Below are 21,526 nucleotides of genomic sequence, written 5' to 3' on the forward strand. Positions count from 1 at the left end.
CTATCTATCTATCTATCTATCTATCTATATATATATGATATATTAAAATGTAATTAGAAATTAGAATTATATAATTTACATTATAATTATATTCTAATAATATATATTATATTGTAAGTTTGTAAAAACATGTTTTAGTCAATGTTTAATTCAGTTTACTTACTACAAATAAAGACAACTTTGAAAGCACTGTAATGTTTAATAGGATGTCTTTTTTAAAATATGCATAATATTTTTTGTTATGTACTAACAAGTGACTAATTACAATTGCATTTTATTTAATTTTTTATTTAATTAATTTTTTATTAAATTTAATTAACTTTTAATCTGACCAATATAAAAATGCACTTTAAATACGGTTGTTTGTTTATAATTTTTCAATGTATAATATAAACCCACAATGGCAGCGTTCTTTAAAAAAACATCCTTTTGTGTTTCAGGGAAATGAAAAATAAAAGCGTCTGGAATGATGTAACAGTGTGTAAAATAATGGCAGAATGTTATTTCCGAGTGAACTATTCCTTTAAGATCTGAAATGTTAATATGTTATCATTATTGTAGTTATTCATTACTATATGCATGGAAACGTCGTAATGATTCTTTATGTTGATCACATGACTGGCCTCCTAATCTAACACTACCTTATCTAATAGCAAATGAATCTGTGCATTGAAATCTCAACTTTGCGAAACCTGTGACTATTTCCATTGAATCTAGGACGGCCGACGTGATCAAAGGCAACAGAAACAAGGACATAACCAGCCGTAAAACCATCTAACCACTCTGCGCATGAAGCTGAAAATAAGCTGAATGTGAGCTCTCTGAGACTTTAGCAACTGCTGAAATCTACATTTTTAAGTGTCTTCCGATAAACCTTGGCAAGTTTTCAGGCCAGTTAGACAGGAAACGTGAAAAAGTGCCCTCAATCTAATGTACGAGATGAGATTATGTATACATTTATTCACACATGAAAACATTTCTGAAACCTTTGATCAGGATTGATTACATTATTTGACTTGGGGGCTGGAGAGCGTTTGTGAACGTTGTGTGTCTGACGTTTGTAACCCACGCAGCCAGAACGGCAGAAGTTATCTAATATTCGTAATGTAGGAAGTAAACGGTTTGTTTCATGTATATGCCCTGACTTGCTGATTGAGATGACGTGTGCATTACTATCACACCTTCTGTAAACTAGCGCATGCTGAGCTACCTTTCTCCTGCTGTATGTTGGCTAGAGGCCAGAGCGAGTGACACAGCATGTTTGTGGCAGCCTGTCCACGCTTTCATGAATCATTGATAAAAGACACAGGCAGCCAAATCCCAACCAGATTCCAACTAACTCCTGCAGAGAGAGGGAGCGAAGGGAGGAGAGAAAACAGAGCAAGCCAATGGGAACACGGCCAGTTGATAACTCTAAACTTGACTGATCTCTCTGCGCGCAGCATAACACCTGCAATTAACCAAAATACGCTTAAACACAGCGTAACTCAAGAGCCTGTTTGCACGAGCCTTCGGGGAAAGAATCCGGAATAAGAGGTTTAAACAGAATGGAAAAGAGGAAATGAAAGAATTAAACGGGAGGGGAAATAAAGAAAATAAAGGAGAAGCAAAACAAAACCATACATGTAAACATAAATATAAATAATTATCTTAAGTTGATTTCATGTATTATTTAACAGGTAGGTTAATCAGAGCCTTTAGGACAAGAATGTGTAATAAATGCTTAAAAATAAATGGAAAAGAAGAAATGAAAGAATTAAAGAAATCAAAACAAAATTTTAAATAAAAGAAAAACTAACAAGCAAACTAAAACCATAGATGTAAAAATAACAACTACAAAGCTCTGAAGAAAAAAACAAATAACCAAATAAAAGAGAAAAACAAACAAGCTAACTAAAACATTACATACAAAACACTGCAAACTGTACATTTAAACAAATATAAAATATATGAATTTTCTTTACTTTATCTCATTTTATAAGAAGCTTTAAGAACAGAATCTGTCATAGAAATACTTTAAACTAATGATGATTATGATGATGGAGAAAATGAAAACATTAAAAAATAAACAAAACTAAATAAATAATAATAAAGAGAAATAAAAGAGAAAAAAAACAGGCTACCAAAACTAAAACGGTACATTTAAACATAAATATATTTAAAAATATATAGGGATTGTCTTTATATTTATTCTCTTTTATGATAGCCTATAGGAAAACATCTGTAAAAACGTGCTTTAAACTAAACATAAAAGAAAAAGATATTAAGATATTAAATGAAAACAACAGAATAATAGATAAAGTAGACAGACAGACAGACAGACAGACAGACAGACAGACAGACAGACAGACAGACAGACAGACAGACAGATAGATAGATAGACAGATAGATAGATAGATAGACAGATAGACAGATAGATAGACAGACAGATAGAGAGTTTATCAGCTGATGGTAATGACGTGGTGTTCCACGCTGAGGTGTTTAACTCGTGCCGTTGCAGGGTTGCAAGTAAAGTGTCACTTTGCCTTTAAGCCCCGAGGCAACAAACACACACACACACACACACACACACACACGCAAGCACACACACACACACACACACGCACGCATACACACGCATACACACACACACACACACACGCACAAGCACACACACACACACACACACACACGCACGCACGCATATGCACACGCACACACACACACACAAACACACACACGCACACGCATACACACACACACAAACACACACACGCACACGCATACACACGCATACACACACACACACACACAAGCTCAAACACACACACAAGCTCACACACACACACACACACACACACATGAGATCTCTGCACGTTCTGAAAGAAATGCCACATGTGTTGCAGCAGGAGACCACACAAAGGAAACAACAAGGCATCCGAGGCAGAGCACAGTTGTCTCAGAGCGTAGCATTGAAAGAGTCTGCCTCGAGTGGTTCAAACAGAAACCAGTTCTCTGAAATGGCAGGGCCTTTCTCGTGAGCGCGGGTTCATGCTCAGCTCACCGTTGTGTGACATGCCCACCATCAGGCACTTCTGAAAGCGGCAGTACTGGCACTTGTTGCGACTCTTCTTGTGGATGCGGCAGCGCAGGTCACAGTGGTCGTAGACCAGCTTCAGACGAATGGTTCTGCGGAAGAATCCCTGCCAAAAAGAAAAGGAATGTCGTTAGGAAGGAAGGGGAAAAGGCTTTCCTGATGCCTTGTTAGAATTCTTTAAAAAACATATCTGATCTATTCAGCTCATTGTCAAGAAGCACAATAGACCTGTGGCCGAACGCTGAACAGCTGCCGCTAATGATTACAACGCTGTCATTTTTGGTAAAGCCTGTTGCATTAGTTAGAGGAAAAGTTCAGCCCAAATGAAAATCCTGCCATCGTTTATTCACCTTCCAAATGAAAACCTTCTTACTCCACAAAAGAAAGCATTTAGAGCCACTCTTTTACATTCAAATGGGGCTCTCAATCTAGGGCTGCTCGATCATGACAAAAATCAGAATCACGATTATTTACCTCAATATTGTTATCATGATTACTTAACATGATTATGAGTGGGCCATATGACCAAAACTTTAAATGAACGATTTATTTAAAGATAGCGATCGATGTAAAAGAAGACAACATAGTCTCCACTGTGAGAATTAAGCTTCGTTTGTTATTTAATAAAGCTACAAAAGTAGTCCAGCGAGTGATTTTGTCTTGTCTTTTGTTGTTTGAGTAATATTAAGCACACAGTCGCAGCAGAAATATTAGGCTGCTGTCACTTTAAGAGCTGCACGGATCCAATTTAATGTCACACATGTATTTTAATTCTCAACTCTTTAAGTTCATTTATTACATAACCGACGAGGGCTTACTTGAATAATTACTAAGCACCGCATTTTGACACATTTTTATGTGTATTTGTCCATTTAGGCGCACACTTTCTGAGCTAAAAGATGACTTGTATGTCCATGTTCTGTTCCGTCTCTGAGTGCAAATCCTCCTGAGGAACAGAGCAAGTTCTTTTTTGTGCTTTTAAAAACATGAATGCATCTAATCAGTTTTAATAAATCATGCACGTCCCATTTTGCAAAAGTCACGTTACATGATTGTACTGATTTGCACATGAAACTGGGCTTTTATGGAGTGAAAGTGCACCGCTGAAAAGAGAGTGGAATGAGGCAAAATAATAATTTTATCTAGATTATTGTATTTTCATAATCGTTGGAGGAAGAAATCGAAATAAAAACTTTATTTTGATTAATTGCACAGCCTTATCTTGATCTTTAAAAACTTTTAATACACAGGGAGACTAAAATGGGCTAAGACATGTTTTCTGGGGTGTTAAAAAATGGTGCAAATACTAGTAAATTGACTAATGCAAACCTTACTAAATCACCTTGCATGATACAAACTACAAATGCGATAAGGTCAGATGACTTTCCAGCGCTATTTTTTCCTCTGTGTCTTTGGTAAAACCTGAAAGTAGACTGTATGACTTGAATGCTATAGTGCTATAGCAGATTTGTGTGAGGAGTGCAATGATTTGGCAGCAGTATCAGAGGAAGATGTATAACACAAATGTATGCCTGTTCCTCAAAGAAAGTTTCTGTATGACTTCAGAAGACTTTTATTAGTGGTGCTTGCCCAAGGTGAAGCATCACTGATTCACTATTATTATCTCACATTATTCTTCTTCTTCCGTACAAACTTCAGCGCGTAACTCATCCCACACCATTTGTCACAGACTCATGAAAGAGGGGTCAAATCATGCGGATTATTAAGGAGAGGTGTGCTCTGACTTTTATAAGCGATCAGGCGTACGATGATCATACAGTGTACAGACATGGCGGTCAGCTCATTTTACTCAGGCAATCAATCAGACTCTATGGATCTCTGTGAAGCTATCAAGCCATGCCCTAGCAACCATTTACAGCACCCTAGCAACTGATCCCATAGGCTGCCATTATAAAAGGCCCAGATGGATTTCTTTGGATCATAGTGTCATAGAGACATGGGGGTGGGCTCGTTTGACTCGGGGCAGCAAACAGCCAATCATGAATCACCATTGACACTTCCTAGCCACACCCTAGCAACCACTGTCAAGCACCCTAGCAACTCAAACCCAAGGAGGCATATCTTCAAATCTGAATGTCATAGAGACATGGGGGTTGGTTTATATCATTCATACTGACAAGCAGATTTTGGAGTATCATCATTGGTCACTACCAAACCACTGCCTAGCAACCAAAAAGAGTACCCTAGCAACCATTTAGCAAGACCTATAACTTTGCATCAGAAGATCGTATTTACATGGGTTCTTGTAATGGGTTTCATGGGTTCTACTTTACATGGTTCTTTTGGCTCATGCTAGCAAATAGGACTCACAACATGCTAGCAGTGAATAGCTACATGCTAATAGTGATAAGCTAAGTACTAAAACAGTAAAATGCTGTAGTTTAGAAAATGGTAATAAAATATGAAAAGAACTCACAGAACTCTGATTTTGGTTTGACTGTATAATTAAAAAATGTCAAAACATCATGCTAACAATATCATGCTAGCATTGCTTAGCTAAGTGATAAAACATGTTAAAACATGCTAACACATGCTTGGATTGCCTACCTAAGTGATAAGACATGCTAATAGCATGCTAACATCATGCTAATGACATATTAACTATATTAGCATAGTGGAAAACATATCAGCATCTTGCTAAAAACATGCTAATGACATGTTAATAGTGTTATCCATGTTAGCATCATGTTAACAACATGCTAATCATATTGACATATTGCTAGCATGCTGACAAAATTAACATGTTGTTAACATGATGCTAACAACAATTAGGGTTACTATTAGTGCCTAGTGCTGAGTTTTGTCATGGAAAGCACCACTCACATTTTCTTCAGAAAATGTACACATCTAGGCTAGTTGCTAGGGGTGACCCCGAATAGTCAACGATTCGATGCTTCGATAGGAGGAGTCTGAGTCGACTCCCAATCTCTCAGTCGAATATTTGCAGGGTGTTATGATCATGCCATTTTGACTATATGGAGGTGCTCAATGTCTGATTTCACACAGAACTACCGGTTTTCTCCCAATAAGTTAATATACAGTCTATTAAGATAATGCTGTAAATAAGAATCTGAAAAGAAGGAAGCTTTAAATAAATATTTTTAACGTGCGTGAATAAATCCAACCACCCTTAGATTTAAGTTTCACTTAATCCAACATCTTGGTGGAAAAAAATAAAGAATTAGAATAAAAAGAATTATACTACATTACAGTATTTAATGTGAGACCACTATCAATATTACTTTTCATACAAAATGTAGCCGTCGCACAGTATTGATGTCATTTCCACCACAACACTGTAATGTCTCTTTAAAACATTTGTGTGAAAGATTGTTTAGGGGGTTTCTATGGAAATGTTCAGTGACATCAGAGCACATGTTGGACATGGAGGGAATTTAAATTTTCATCAACAACAAATTAAGAAAAATCAAGGTAAATATTGTTTGTTCAGTTAATATATTTATTCTACGTCATTTCCAAACACGCTGTACCTTCAAGGGTGTTTTTAAAAAGCTAAAAAGTTGAAGTCAAATAAGAGTGTTTTGCATACATGAAATGCTAAGCATCAATTCAAAGCTAATCAGTGAAGCTATCTTCCATTTTTTCACAAAATACTACAGAAGTGTCATTTCCACCACACTGCCCTCTGTGGTGGAAATGGCATTTATGGTTACAAAGTACAATTTATATGTTTAATGACTTTGTGAATTGAGTTTAATGAGTGTGATGAGTTTAAGACTTTTTCTAATAAATATCTCTACTGTTTCTCTACATTCACGTTAATTCATTGTCATTTCCACCACCACACACATTTTTTAAAAATATTTAAAAAGTTGTCATCACACATCAAAAATGTATCCACAATCTATGAGATCATGCTCTACTTAATATAAAAATTCAAGTTATTTATTTTCTATTAAGCTCTTACCCAAACCAATATTAAATTTCAGAGAGTGACAGGTGTACAGTTCAGCATTTGGTCCTTAGGGCAGTTCATTTATCTCATGACAAATGTATAATTATTGAACATTGTGGAAAAACTGGTAAAACTAGTCACAAAAATGATCTTAGACAATACTTGAGTGGCATAAGTTATTCTATTTTTAAATAACAGCTGTATATTGAGATGTGGTGGAAATTATATTTGTTCATTGCCGGTCTGAAAAAATTTAAAATATTAAAAATTTCTCTTGTAATCTAAGTTTGTCCTCTTACAGACTAGACAAATTATTTAAACTTATGAGACTGTGTTTGTTTTATTCAACTTCACAAGGCTAAAAGTGCCCCTAGTTGAAGAAGCGGCCAACTATGACTGGGACTGTCATATACATAACATTATATTAAGAACACTATTATAATAAAACGATGTGAATTTTTAGAGTATAGTTGCCATGTTTCTGCACGTTGTTGTGAGAAGATCGCGTCCACAACAGGAGTTCATTCAGAGCCACGCAGACACGTTCATGCATTCCAGGCATTTTGTACAGATAGCCTATAAGTCCTAATATTAACGTTATGTTGTATAAAATAACGAAGCGTATTCTATATGAGATAAATGAGTTAAATCCCATTGATTAAATACCTGCTGGCAGCTCAAAACAGAAATGCAGAACATTAATAACTACTGTCATATAATAACGTTAGAATGAGAGTACTATTGTAAAATACGCTGACGTTTAATGTTAACAATCTTTTAATCAAAACATAAAACATTATTTTTGTATCTGCGAGGCATCCGTTACACATTTTCCCTGTGTGTAATTATGACTGTCCAATGTCTGACTTGATTTTTGGTAATGTATTTTGCCCCCCGCCCCCAAACATATGAGTCGACTGTTACTCGACTATCGGCAAGATTCGAAAATTCCGATTCGATTCTAAGAAAATCCTTAGCCGGGGACACCCCAACTAGTTACACTTACTGCGTGTGGTGATTTTGCTTCTTTGTGTAGCTTGAAAGCTTCAGATCCCATTACATTATTTAACATTTGTTCTGTTAGGTTAAACTTCATTTAATCAAGTCAGAAATATATAGATCTTTTTTAAATCAAGCTGAGTGTTTTCGGGATACACAAAGGCACAAATCAGACAATCGCTCCTTAAAGTAACAAACACACATGTTCTTTTCCAAAGTGAAGCATTTATAAAAATAGCTGGAATCACATGGAATACAGTGATGCTCTGTGTATTTCCTCAGCGTAAATCTGTGTTTTAAATCCTATCTGGGAAGTTAGTTACGCTTTAATCCAAAAAGCAAACCACAGGCCCTTTGAGAGATTTCTGTATGACATGCCACTCGAGTCATTACACACTCAAAGATAACCTGAGGTCTCATGATAGTGCGCTTTTATCTAAATAATACATCATTAAGACAGACAAGAACTGCCTGCGTTGGACTTTGGCCAGAAAACAATTCTTGTTAGTCTTTGTCTTGACACGAGGTCATTTATAAAGAATGCCAGTGCAAATATTATGAAAACCCACACGGTGGGACCTCGACGAACATGCTTCTAAACCATCATTTAGAAAAGAGCAGAAGCAGAAGCTTTCCCTCTGAGCGTGTCCGTTAAGCGTGTTTTAAGTGGAAACAATACAGGGTGCAAAACGACGTTGACCGAATCTATTTTTGGTAGACATTTTCATATACTGGTGAAGTCAAAGGCCGGCTCAATGCAGTATTTTTAGTAGCTAAAAAATACATACCGATGTGAGAACTATGCACACAGGAAAGAGGCTTTTAAAAGAGGATGTTTTTCATGCATTTACTCTGCCTCTTAAATGGCCCACTTTTAAATTTAGAAACATTGTAGGCCAAAACTATATACAGTAAGGAGTAACACCGCGGCTTTGTATTGTTAAACAATAAACGAGTTAACCTGGTTGGCTGAACTCCGCTTTAAGCATTGTTAAGCGACGGGACGGTGGAAGAATACCTGCATTTAGCAAGTTTCTCTTGCGGTGGCACCATTTATAGAAAAGCCCTAGTAGGAACATCCCAAATTTAGCATATTCCGAAATGTGCTTTTCACAAAGACACGCATAAAACGGTTCTGGCGAAGTCCTTTCATTTTTCAGAGAATGCAACACATCGAGCGGGATGTGGTTAACCACAAGATTTGCACTTTTTTAAAACGATCCTCGGTGGCAAATTCTTCACGTCGACACTTTTCATAAATGATAAATGGGGGGTGCATGTTGTGTGTATAAAATAAAAGTGCTAAATGTGTGTGTGGAGCTCCTTTGAAGCCTCTGTGAGATGCATCATCAAAGCGCTCATGTTGAGTGTGTGGGAAATGTGAGCACCTGAGATGTCTGGGTCACCCACTCAGATGATTATTCTTATTGAGACATATCTTTCTGCCCATACATATTTCTGCCACAGTGGAAACTTGCCGAGGGTTTGCGGTTGAAGAGACAGACAGGTTTAGATGTATCAGGCAGGGCATTTTCAGACCTTATCTGCATGTCTGAGAATCTATTCGATGTTCACTGTGCTAAATTTATCAGAATGACTGGAAGACTTGGTGTGTTCGGGGTATTAACACATGGCAGTTCAAAGCTATCAAACGTGTGTGTGTGTGTGGGTGGTGTGTTGGTTAAAGATCTGAGCTGAAAAGTGAAAAGTGGTGAGTTTGAACCCCACAAAGATGTCACCTCTCTGCGCTCCATTAAGACTCCAGGAGATTGTGTGCACTGAGATGCTTCGGATTCAAGTATACGATTAGAATTAAATCTCTGTACTAACCAGCCACAACTATGACAAGCAACATGCGACTGCATATTTAGCTGGAAGTCTGATTTCCGTTGTGTAGCGCTGGCTTGAAATCACCTTGGTCCAAAATCCCATTCAGATATCTTCTAATCAACTAATGATTTCAATCATCTTCTAAAGGACCAGAGCGTGATTTAAGCTTCTGCGAGTAAGTGATTAAGTTACCAACATTACACGTCCAAATATATAATGAGGTTCAGATTCAAACTCTGGGGTTCAAACCTTAAAATAAACTCTTTATGTGTCGTGAGGAATGTGAAACAAAAAACGTTATCATGTAAAACATATTTCAGTGCATATTTCTAGGTGACTAGTCAAATGGAAGTAAAAGAACAACATTGATAATGTGACTCATTGTAGACGGTCAGATTACAAACAATTGCGCTGTCATTAAAGCAAAAGTGAAACATCAAAATACCAAAACTTTACATTTTTTAATAAAAATCCTTTGTGATATTATATTTAAAAAATTAATTGCTATTTATTATTTATATTTAATAAATATAAACATTACTTGCTAAAAAAAATATTTAATTGATTAAAAAAATATTATATTTATTGAAATTAAATTCTAAAAAAGCATGAAAAAAAATTGTCAGATATTTGGAACCCACTATATTGTCCAAGATATCAACCTGTGAAAATACTAACACAGTCACATTGTATTTACACGTAGTAGACTTTACAAAAAAATAATAATAATAAAAAAAGGATAAATAAATAAATAAATAAATAAATATATATATATATATATATATATATGTTTTATTTTAAAATTAATGGAGGATGTTTTACAAGAAAATGTTTCTAAAAAAATTACATTCAGTTCAATGTTACTTTACAATCGTGCCTTTTTTGGTAACTGTGTGAAATGTATTTCTCCACCAGTTTTATTTGACTGTAGATACAGCTGGTTGAACTGCAGTTTTGTTCATTGTGAACTGTGTTCTGAACAGATGGTATTGGCATGTTTGATGTTACTGCTGTTACCGGTTTTGCATCTTTTGGTGATTCAGGTGCTGAAAGAGCGCAGACGGAGCATGCAAATCTATTCTATTCACTCTTAGTGAACTGCTTAAAAAGCTTTTAGCAAACAGGCCTGTATTCCTGACAGGGCAGTGATCTTCAGCAGAGCTTAAGGCATACCTTGCAGCCCTCGCAGGCGTGAACGCCGTAATGGAAGCCAGAGGCCTTGTCTCCACACACACGACACTCGATGTTTAACACCGAGCCGGACGGATCTTCATGAGCTTTGGAAAATGACAGGCTGTTCTCCACAAACTGTGGAGGAGACTCGGGTTCAAGTTTGATTGAATCTAGAAACAGATCAAAAGGAGCAGATTCAGATTAAGAGTTCAAGCAAAATACAGTACAGTGGAGGCCAAAATGATTAGAGCACTAGTATTTCCAGCAGCTAACAATGGTTTGAAGTCAGTTATTTGTATCTTCTGCTGTAGTGTGTCAGTAGGAAATATCAGTTTACATTTCCAAACATTCATTTAGCCATTAATTGTAATAATGCAGTGAGATTTTAGTGCTCCACACTGTCTGGAATGACATGAAGATAAAGAACAAACAGAGACAGACTAAATCCATAATAACTGCGTCTCCAAGACGCTCTTGAGAAACTCTGCTCAAGTGCACCGAGGACAAAAGCTGTTTTAAACACAAAGCATGCTCACACCAAATGTTGATTTCATTTTGTTAATTGATCGAGAAATTGACAGCATCCTCATTTCCCAGCATTTTTACACAAGTGCCTAAAACTTTTAACAGCACTGTAGCTTTGCAGGTAGCTGTCTTGAAGCGTCTTGGAGACACATTTCTTCTGGATTTAGTCTGTTTCTTCATGTCATTCTAGACAGACAATTAATGGCTAAATGAATGTTTGGGAATGTAAATTGATATTTCCTATACTACTATACTAGTGCGCTAATCATTTTGGCCTCCACTGTACATTCATTAGACAGCTATTTGTTTGTAGAGCCTACTATGTCACAGTTGAAGGAATATTCACCCAAAAGTGAAATTGTGAGTAAACGATGAGAGAATGATCATTTTTAGGTGAATATCCCCTCTGGTAAGCTCACACAGGTGGAGGTGAAGCATACTCTGTGCTTGCTGTGCTCTGTAGCTGCTCTCCTCGGCCGTGTAGCTGCTGTCCTGCGCTCTGTAGATGCTGTAGTTCTCCTGCGCTCTGTAGCTGTACATGTGTGTCAGATCCATCATGTGTGGCGCCTCGCTCTGCGGCTGACTCGGCTCGTACTCTATGCCAGAGATGGTGGTGTAGTCCAGCGTGGAGAAGGGCTTCATGTCCATCGAGTGCGAGCTGTTGTCCAGTTCGTCCAGTTCCAGAGCGCTCAGGCCAAATCCCACGGGCCAGGCAAACGTCTGCGTGTCCACCATATCTGCCAAACACAGATCAACCACAGAATGAGGCCAAAGGCTGCCCTGCTTCCAGTGAGAACATCAACAACACTGGAGTTCTCCTGAGCTACAGCGTGTCATTGCTATTTGGTTCAAATCTCTGCAGACATTTGCCACTGTAATGACAGTCTTGGCCAAAATAGCACACTGAAAAAAACGGTAACCTAAAAATATTATTTAATATCACGGAATTTACCTAAATACACTATTCAACAAAACTTTTAATGGGTTAAAGCAAGTAGAAATAACACTTTAAGCTTACAAATGCTGGTTACCATTTACTACAGTTATTATCAAAAATGTAATACCTTGGTCTCAATTGTATCTTATAAAAAATAAACGTTTTTTCTTTTAATGTGTTCTTATTGCAGTGTAATTACACAAATATAACTATGTAATATTAATTAACAATATGTAGTTACTTTAAGTTTTGGTTTCACCTTAGTTGCTTGTAATTATGCATAATTTACCATTATTAATATGTGACCCTGCAGCACAAAAGCAGTCATCAGTCGCTGGGGTATATTTGTAGCAATAGCCAACAATACATTGTATGGATCAAAATTATACATTTTTCTTTTATGACAAAAATCATTAGGATATTAAGATCATGTTCCATGAAGATATTTTGTACGTTTCCTACCGTAACTATAACAAAACTTAATTTTTGATTAGTAATATGCATTGCTAAAAACTTCATTTGAACAACTTTAAAGGTGATTTTCTCAATATTTAGATTTTTTTGCTCCCTCAGATTCCAGATTTTCAAATAGTTGCATCTCAGCCAAATATTGTCCGATCATAACAAACCATACATCAAATTGACCCTTATGACTGGTTTTGTGGTCCAGGGTCACGTATAGTAAATACATGCAAGATATGTAACAAGGACACATTAAAACAGTGTTACAAAGTTTTCTTTTTAAATATTTAAATGTAATTAATGCAGTTTTTACAGAGCAATCAATTACAGTTATGGGCAGTTATGAAAATCAAATCGTGTTACTGTCAAATTAAAATGCAAACATGTATATTTTATTAGGCGTGCTATGTATGCTTGATTTAATATATTTAGTGATATATTTGTGCTGTGTGCTTTGTTTTAGATTGTAATGATGATATGTTATTATGCTTTGTCTGTCTCAGTGGTGTAGCTAGACAATGCTCAATGTCAAATAAAATCTGCTAATAACCATAAGTCAAGTAACTAAGCTCTGTAAATGAAATTATTATGATTACTTTACCATGGTAAATTCTCATAATTAATATAGTTACACTAAAAAAAAATGATTCAAGTATTATTAAGTTGTATTTAAGTTCAAATATTATTTAACATCATTGAACCAACAATGTATACCAGCAAAACTAAGTTTTATGGGTTAAATCGGGTAGAAATAGCTCTTTACGGTAGGATACCTCTTTTACTGTAATGTTACTACTGTAAAATCACAATAAACTAATTACATGTAAATAATGAAAAATGCTAACTTTATTGTAATTGGGCCCTTGTTACATATATTACATATATTTACATTGATTAAGCATAAACTCAAGCAACTAACACTAAAGCAAATCTTAACTCTAAAGCCATAGTGTTTTTTGGTTTTTTCAAGAAACAGCGAATAAAATGAACAATTACGGCTAAATCTGGCACATTTATTTCACAGATGGTCATTATTGTGAATATAAAGGCACACTTAAATAGGATATGAACATGTGCAAAACCTTTGAGTGCCATCTGAGAAAACATTCATAGAGAATGTTAAAAAATCAAATCAGGCCAAAGGCCTCCGACAGCACGAGATGCTACAGTATATAAAGTGTCAAAACTGTGAAGATGAGCTCCGCTCCTGGTGTAAAAATACTCCAGACTTCAAGACGCTCAAGGTGTGAACACCACCAAATTTAGACTGTACAGACAGTGTTAGTTTGAAAAAATTAACTGCAGAAAAAACAAAACTGCTCGTTGGCTTCTATCAGCATTTAACTGATTCTATCAGATGTGAATGAAGCAGATGTAAATTTAGCTATAAAAATCATAATAGAGTTACTGATGATGTTTTCTGCTGTTCTGTAAACAATATCAACATATCAGTATGGATATTTGCACATTTTATTTGACCTGAGGCATGTTAAAGTGAGAATGATGAGTGTGTGTAATCTTTTCATTGTGGAATTACTTTCTACTGTCCAAATGTAATCTATAGAAACAATGAGTAAGACAATGTAGCTGGTTTTCCCAGAAAAGCGTGCCGCTTTCAAAACACTGTTTGTTTGAGCATCACACCGAGTCCATCAGTACGATCATTTTCATTTCAGCAGAGAAACACACACCTCAGCTCGCTGTTTTCTCTGAAATCCTTTAAAAGCATCACTGCTCAACTGTGGTGATGACTAAAAACGAAGCTGCTCGGTGAAAAAGGTGCCTTTTTGTTGAGGTTGATACCGCTCAAAGGTGTTTTCTGTTCTTCCTTTAGCAGAAATAATCAATTCTGCGTCTAAAAATGCAAATATTTATAGAAATATGCCATATTACTATGTGCTCACATGATATGATGCAAGAATATGAATCATCTTAGACTATATGTGATGTTTTGGTGGTATTTACTTCAGTTTACTGTGTTTAACAGCACAGATTTCGTTTGCATATAAACTGAGAGATGGGCACCGAAGTGTACGCATACTCCTGTCCTCGATCGCAGGGCTGATCCCTTGTAGGGCGTTGTATTGCAATGTTTGTACAGTCACCTGCTAGTAAAGGCGATGGTTTAGAGCGCGCTTTGAAACGGAGGGACTAATTTCATCATGTCATGTGAAATGAGGTTATGAAACCTCAGAAATCTGAATGTTTTTATCTATTGATTTTTAAGATACAGGCTCTTCTGTAAATGCTTCAGAGAGAGGCAGATGTGCTATATATAGAACACAAATTCAGCGCAGTTGCCACAGAAAAAAGATTGTAGTTGATAGTAAACCGAAGTCTAACACGGTTAACCCAAACTGCGTCGGCCTCCTGTGCAAAATTTTATAGAAGCAGGGTCTCTGGTTGTGTAAAACCACACAGAGGAAATTTTGCGAACCGCACGATTCTCCAATATTTCTTCCTCCAGAACAAGGCATATATGAGCAAGTGCCCCTTTCAGGGATAAAACCTATAATTTACATAGATTAAACAGTTCTGGTCTTGTCCAGATGACACGAAGGGGTTTAAATGTAAAGTTTTCCCACCCAAAAATCTTTCATCGCCCGACTGGAAGAGCAGCTTTCAATGCACACTAAACACGTTGAAGGAGAAAATATTCAGTTGTGACTAGCGAAGTATTCGTCAAAATACCTGGAATGTTTCCCAATGATTTCCATAAATACCATCAGGTCGGACACATCCTTATCCCGCGATCCCCCACTCCCAATTGTTTTTTGTCAGTAGGGACAAGAGCTTTTCTTGCTCCAGTGAGCTGTACGACTGTCTATTCTTAGTAAAAGGCAAAGTTTCCGTTCATAACATGCCCGTTTTGAAATGTGGTAAACATCATTTGCTCCAGCTGGCAAAAGATATCGTAGCTTTGTCAGAAATTTAGTTTAGTGAGACAAACTCTCCTTCACTACACCTTTGACTCAAGTGATTGAAAACCTAGAGATATTTTGGTTGAAACCACAAGTCCATCGCAATATAAGGTCAAATCTGTATTTTTGACACCGCAGTGTTTCTGCTGCGTTGCGAATATATCACCAGCCAGCACTTGCAGATTCTTCATTACATAGCTCTGAGAAACACTGGGGGACAATGGGGCGCTCAAGTCATCGTGCGTTTATTGGACCAAACTGTTTGCACCGATATGACGTGCGAGTGGAGCATAACAATGCATGACAAATTGTCAAGTTAATGCCCTGTATCTTAACAAAAGACAACAAACACCACATGAACCAGCCCCTAATGGACAGATTTCAGTGCTGCGTCCTTCAACCAAGTCTGATCTTGCAGCGAATGTGGAAGTTGAGACTAAACTCAAAACTAAACATCAACTTGAACAGCAGGCACGGATTCAGAATAAATCTGTAGCTCACTGCTAGATTTGGTCACGCTTTATTTTAAGGTCAAATTCATTCATCCAAAACATTAATAAACTCCTAGTTTGCTGCTTATTAATAGTTAGTAGTTGTTAAGTTTAGGTATTGGTTAATATGCTCATGCAGAATATGTGCTTTATAAGCACTTATATAAACAGCTAATATGTTAATAACAGGCATGCTAATAAGCAACTGAGGATTGGTTTCTATACTAAAGTGTTACCCTAGATTTTTATAAGCCCTGTCAATGGATTCAGAATTGGACTGAAATTAACATTTAGATATTTGTTGTTTGTTCTTTTTCAGACCCTGATCCCAGAGTAACAGGAAGTTTAATTAAAAATGACACTGTCATTGTTTTCCAGTGACTAAAGTGTTTAAACAGCGAGCTAGTGTTATACTGCGGTGTTGCTCGGACTTCACTGCTGATGTTAGTAAATCAAGCAAAGCAGTCTGTTATGTGAAATCCTTTCCACAGGGACACTATTGCAACAGGACCGTAATGTTTTTCACTGATATTTCCCAAGAACATCAAATAAACGCCAAGTCGAAAAAGAATGAGGCCACAACGAGTCCAGCAAGAAAGATCCCCCCAAAATAATGGTTCCTTAAAGTTAAAACACTCAAACGATCAGAGCTCGCCCTCCAAGAGAATCCAGGAAAATATGAAGGTTCACGTGTGATTTTTAAAATCCTTTCACTGCACTGAGAAAAGGCAGTCGACGTTAAAAGCGCGTACAAGAAGAACCTGCTCGTCCGCATTCAGGTTCAGGCTCAGACTGACGAGGGACTCTACCGCAGACACAAACGACTTCTGTTTCCTTGAAAGATTCCCAGTCCTGATTCTACGAATGATAACACTTCTCAAAATCTGATAAAAGGGAGCAACTCTTATTTTCTCAGGTTCTTGTAATACGCATCTGTCTAAACTGTTTTGTGTTTTGATAATATGGGACAAAACGGCTTTTGATAAAAACATGTGACCTTCAGCTATTTCATCAATAACACTTTACAATGAGTTTCCATATTAACTAACACATTTATTACAGTACTTATTCATCTTTGCTAATGTTACAGTCTTTCATTGTTAGTAACTGACTAATGTAAGCATTGATTTATGTTAACAAGCTCAACTTTTGATTTTAATAATGCATTAGTAAAGGTTGAAATTGACATTAAATAAGATTAATAAATACTATATAAGTATCGTTTGCTCTTAGTTCATGTTAACTAGTTTAGAACCTTATCGTAAAGTGTTAGTTATTTTTTATACACTATTTTTCCCCTACTACACAGTTCATAAAACGTTCAAAGCTCCAGAAAGAACAAAAACGCCATAATAGAAGTGTGCGCTACACTGTAAAAAAGATTTTTTTTAAGTTAATATATAATAAAGATTACTGGACTATATTTTACAATAAATCTCTAATTCATTATTTCTAGTTCTCATTTAATTGAGTGTGTAACTTACTGTTTCTGTGCAATGATTTGTGACAAACTGTTTTATTTGTCAGTGTGTTGTCTTGTGAAACCCTCAGCAACAGCTCTCTTTGTCATTCTGCATATTCATCATGCCTGGCACATTGTGTCAACGAGACAATTCTGAATGTTCAACTTGGTTGCAATGAAAATATTCTCCTTTTGCAGAACAAACAGCAGAAGATGTGTTTGAGAGCGAGCGGATACAGTCAGTTTGGGCTGGTGAAGTTCACGGTATAAGCCATCACCTGATGCAACTCTTTCCTCAGAAGAAGGATGGGGGAGTTTGTCGGGGGCGGCTCGCTCTCTGGGGAGGGGAGTACCCAGCCTGACCTCAAAGCTCTGTCAGGGAGGGCAGAAACATATGACTTCCTGACCTCAGCGCTCAGCTTCAGCTACCTCCATGCTGAAGCCTGACCCCTGCCCTCTAGCTATGAGTCTCTACCAGACAAGAAAGTCGTCTGGCCGCCTACTCGGCTGGTACTGATTTTGCGCAGCACGCATGTGCCGCTTTGATGCAGCTGTCGTGTCATACACGTTTCTGACCACATTTTAGGTAGGCTGGCACAAATCCCTCAACCATGGCACGAGTGGACCCTGATTTATTTTTCTGAAAATGAGCTCACCAGGGGTTTTTCACTGTGCTTTTGGGCATAAGAAAGAGAAGCATTTAATTACAAATGATTAGTATTTACGATATATACCACTCATGCTTGTTTCTTTTTTAAACCTAAACTATTATGAATGAATGATGACCAATAAAATGAAAGTCTTCTGAAAACATTTAAAGTGATAGTTCACCCAAAAATGAAAATTCTTAAAAGGACTAAACTTCTGTGTAACATAAGAGAACATATTACGGAGAAGTATCAGTGTTTTTTCTTCATACAATGGACAGTAACTAAAATTATTTGATACACTATTAAAAAAACAACAAAGTGCAAAAACATAAAATTCCTTCATAGCAACACAGTACATTGTCATTGTGTGCCCTATTTTTTTTTTTTTACTTTTTACTTTTTTAACACTGTATCAACATTCTCCTAAATATCTCTCTCTTTTGTGTTCAGCAGATGAGGAAGAATAAATCATGACTGATTTTTCAGTTTTTAGGGTGAACTATCTCTTTAAAGCAATGCATCAGCATTAGCTAATTCTCTTTACTGACTTGTTTATTTTGAAGGACTGCTGCGAAACACTGGTTTGTAGTTTAATTATGAAATCTTTTTGCTATCTCAACACTTTGGTTGATAGCCGTCCAGACCATTTGACAAGTTTCATTTCACAGTCATAAAAGGACATAAACACTGCACCTAAAGCATCTAAGAACAGCATGCAGAAACTATAGCTCACCCTCCGGAGCCGGGAGCTTCTCCTGACGTAAGATCCTGGACGATTCTGGTCGATAAAGCACACTGAACTTTTGACTCAAGCGAATGGGCAGGCGAGTGGCTATTTCTGTGGTTATATTAAATTGAACAGGAACTGAAGAATGTTTTTTTGCTGGTTTTGACACTTCACGGCCTCAGCAAAAGTGCAGACAGCTAAGTATCATGTGGTCCTGCTATGAGGTGTAAGGCTAGCCAGATGACTTCCTGTTGCTTCATTCTCACTAAAGCTCTGCTGGTTCCACTTCTCTTCACAGAAGAGCGTTGGAGACAAGCACAGCTTCTAATAAACGGACACACAGAGGCAAAAGTAAAATTAGGCTGTTCACGTGTCGTCTGAAACTTTCAGCTGTCTTAATAAGAGATAGGATGAGATAGCTGATAAGTGTGATAATGATAATGTTTACTGTCCTTGACATGCGTGAGTTTTTAGGCGAGACACTACGGGCAAAAACACTTGTTTTGTTCATGCATCTGTCAGTTTTGAGATTTTGGACTTTCTGGCTTTTCATAAAGTATTTTTTTTTTCAAACCGGTGGAAAGAATACACTTTTAAGTGTGCTTTTATAGCACTTCATCTATTTGTGTCTGTAGATTTCAATTACAATACAATTGCAATTACAATTCATTCCTATCTATATCCTGAAGGGGTTTAAAGAGGGGTTTGTTCATATATAACTTCCCTGATTTTATACAACATTTTATTCCTAAATAAATTGGTCAGAATGTGTTTTCTTCTGTCTGTTGACAGTATATTCTGATTTATGGAGTGACAAAAGAGAAATCTAAAATCCCTTTAACATGTAAACAAAACAGAACCACAATGTTGAACCTGGCTTCATCCAAAGTTCAGATTGTTGTTCTAGAATCACGCATTTAATTAGAGAATACCTCATTTGCATACTTAAACATAACATTTCAATCATGTTCTTAATTCTTAATCAATCAGCTGAGATTATGACGTTGTATCTATTATATCTATATTTTTAATACACAAGATTCAACATGAACTACAACCCATTTCAGTGGATTCAGACTATGATTCATCTGGAGATTCATCTCGAAATGGGACATTTGAGTAAGGGACAAACAATCTGTTCTGATGCTAAAGCCAAACGTTCACAAGGGACTTAAGCAAAACCGAAGCTGAATTGTGAAGCTTCTGAAGGATTTGGACTTGCACAACATCTAAGGACATGAACTTTCTCCCAATTACTTTTAATAGGAATGAGTTAACAGTGAATGGCTCTCCTGAGGGTTCTGCGGAGCTTCCTAAACGGATAAGGAAGGAACATGCTCTCTGTCAAGGCCTTCTCAATGCGCTCCGGCTACAGATCCAGTGAAAGGAGAGGAAGGGTCCTCCGTGTTCCTCGATGTGGACAGGAAAGGGGGGAGAGGTTTAGTTTTGGTCACATCATGACTAAAAACATGCAGCGACGGCGCTACTGTGAAAGAGCTTTGGGAAGCGACCCGGATCTCGTTCCCAAAAACCTCACGAGCTGAATGTTTAGTGTCTTGCTGACATCGAACCTTCAGCATGAATTACAGTCTCTGATACGACCAAATCGCAGGGGCTTCTGGACTTCACCCTAAGAGCTCCGTTTTATATCGTATGCTTGTTTATGGACATTGTAACATAGTTGTAATTAAATGCCATAAAACCAGGAGATAAGACAGTATACTCACATTCATGACACACGAGCAGAATGGATTTCTGTGTGAAGCGTTGACAAAACCACAAAACCAAAATTCACTTCAGGCCAAAAATGCAAAGTACACACGATTCAGTTCATTCTGCTTTCATTTGATTGATGCAGATGTAGTTTTGCAGGTAATCTATAAAAATACGTCTCCGTCGGTTTAAGCAGTTTAAGCTAAAGAAGGAAAAACATAAAAATGACAGACTTAATGTACAAATGTGTTGATGTGACTTATTAATGACAATGTTCTGAATTTCATCTCAAATCTAAAATCCCCTCTTTAACAAAATGGAATCGCAATTTTGAACCTGGCTTCATCCAAAATTCAGATTTTTGTTCTAGAATCACACATTTGCATACTTAAGCATAACATTTCAATCCACCTTTAAACAAATCACAGTGTTTGCCATTCTTAATGTAATCTATCAACTGAGCTTATAATGTTGTATGGCTATTAGTTTTTATATTTATACACAAGATCCAACATGAAACCAGGTCAGGGGATCTATACAAATATGTCTCTGTCGGTTTAAGTAGTTTAAGCTAAGGAAGTTAAAACATAAATAAATTACAGACTTATTAATGACAATGTTCT

The 21,526-nt window shown here is 36.8% G+C and overlaps 1 protein-coding gene across 3 annotated transcripts in view; it reads right to left on the reverse strand.

Moving 5' to 3' along the window:
• LOC306856474 (peroxisome proliferator-activated receptor gamma-like) overlaps nt 1-21,526 on the reverse strand; it is a 33,767-nt gene that overhangs the window by 8,533 nt on the left and 3,708 nt on the right. For 2 of the 3 annotated variants that reach the window (XM_079395787.1, XM_079395786.1), the window contains exons 2-4: nt 11,981-12,277; nt 11,016-11,185; nt 3,044-3,182 (exon numbers count right to left, since the gene is read on the reverse strand). In XM_079395787.1, the coding sequence (XP_079251913.1) occupies nt 3,044-3,182; nt 11,016-11,185; nt 11,981-12,275 (604 nt within the window). In that variant the 5' untranslated portion in view covers nt 12,276-12,277. Of the gene's footprint in view, nt 1-3,043; nt 3,183-11,015; nt 11,186-11,980; nt 12,278-19,196; nt 19,515-21,526 lie in introns of those variants that run through there. The other variant, XM_079395788.1, reaches the window with a different exon arrangement.

This window comes from Barbus barbus, assembly GCF_936440315.1.
Source record: "Barbus barbus genome assembly, chromosome: 37".
NCBI lineage: Eukaryota > Metazoa > Chordata > Actinopteri > Cypriniformes > Cyprinidae > Barbus > Barbus barbus.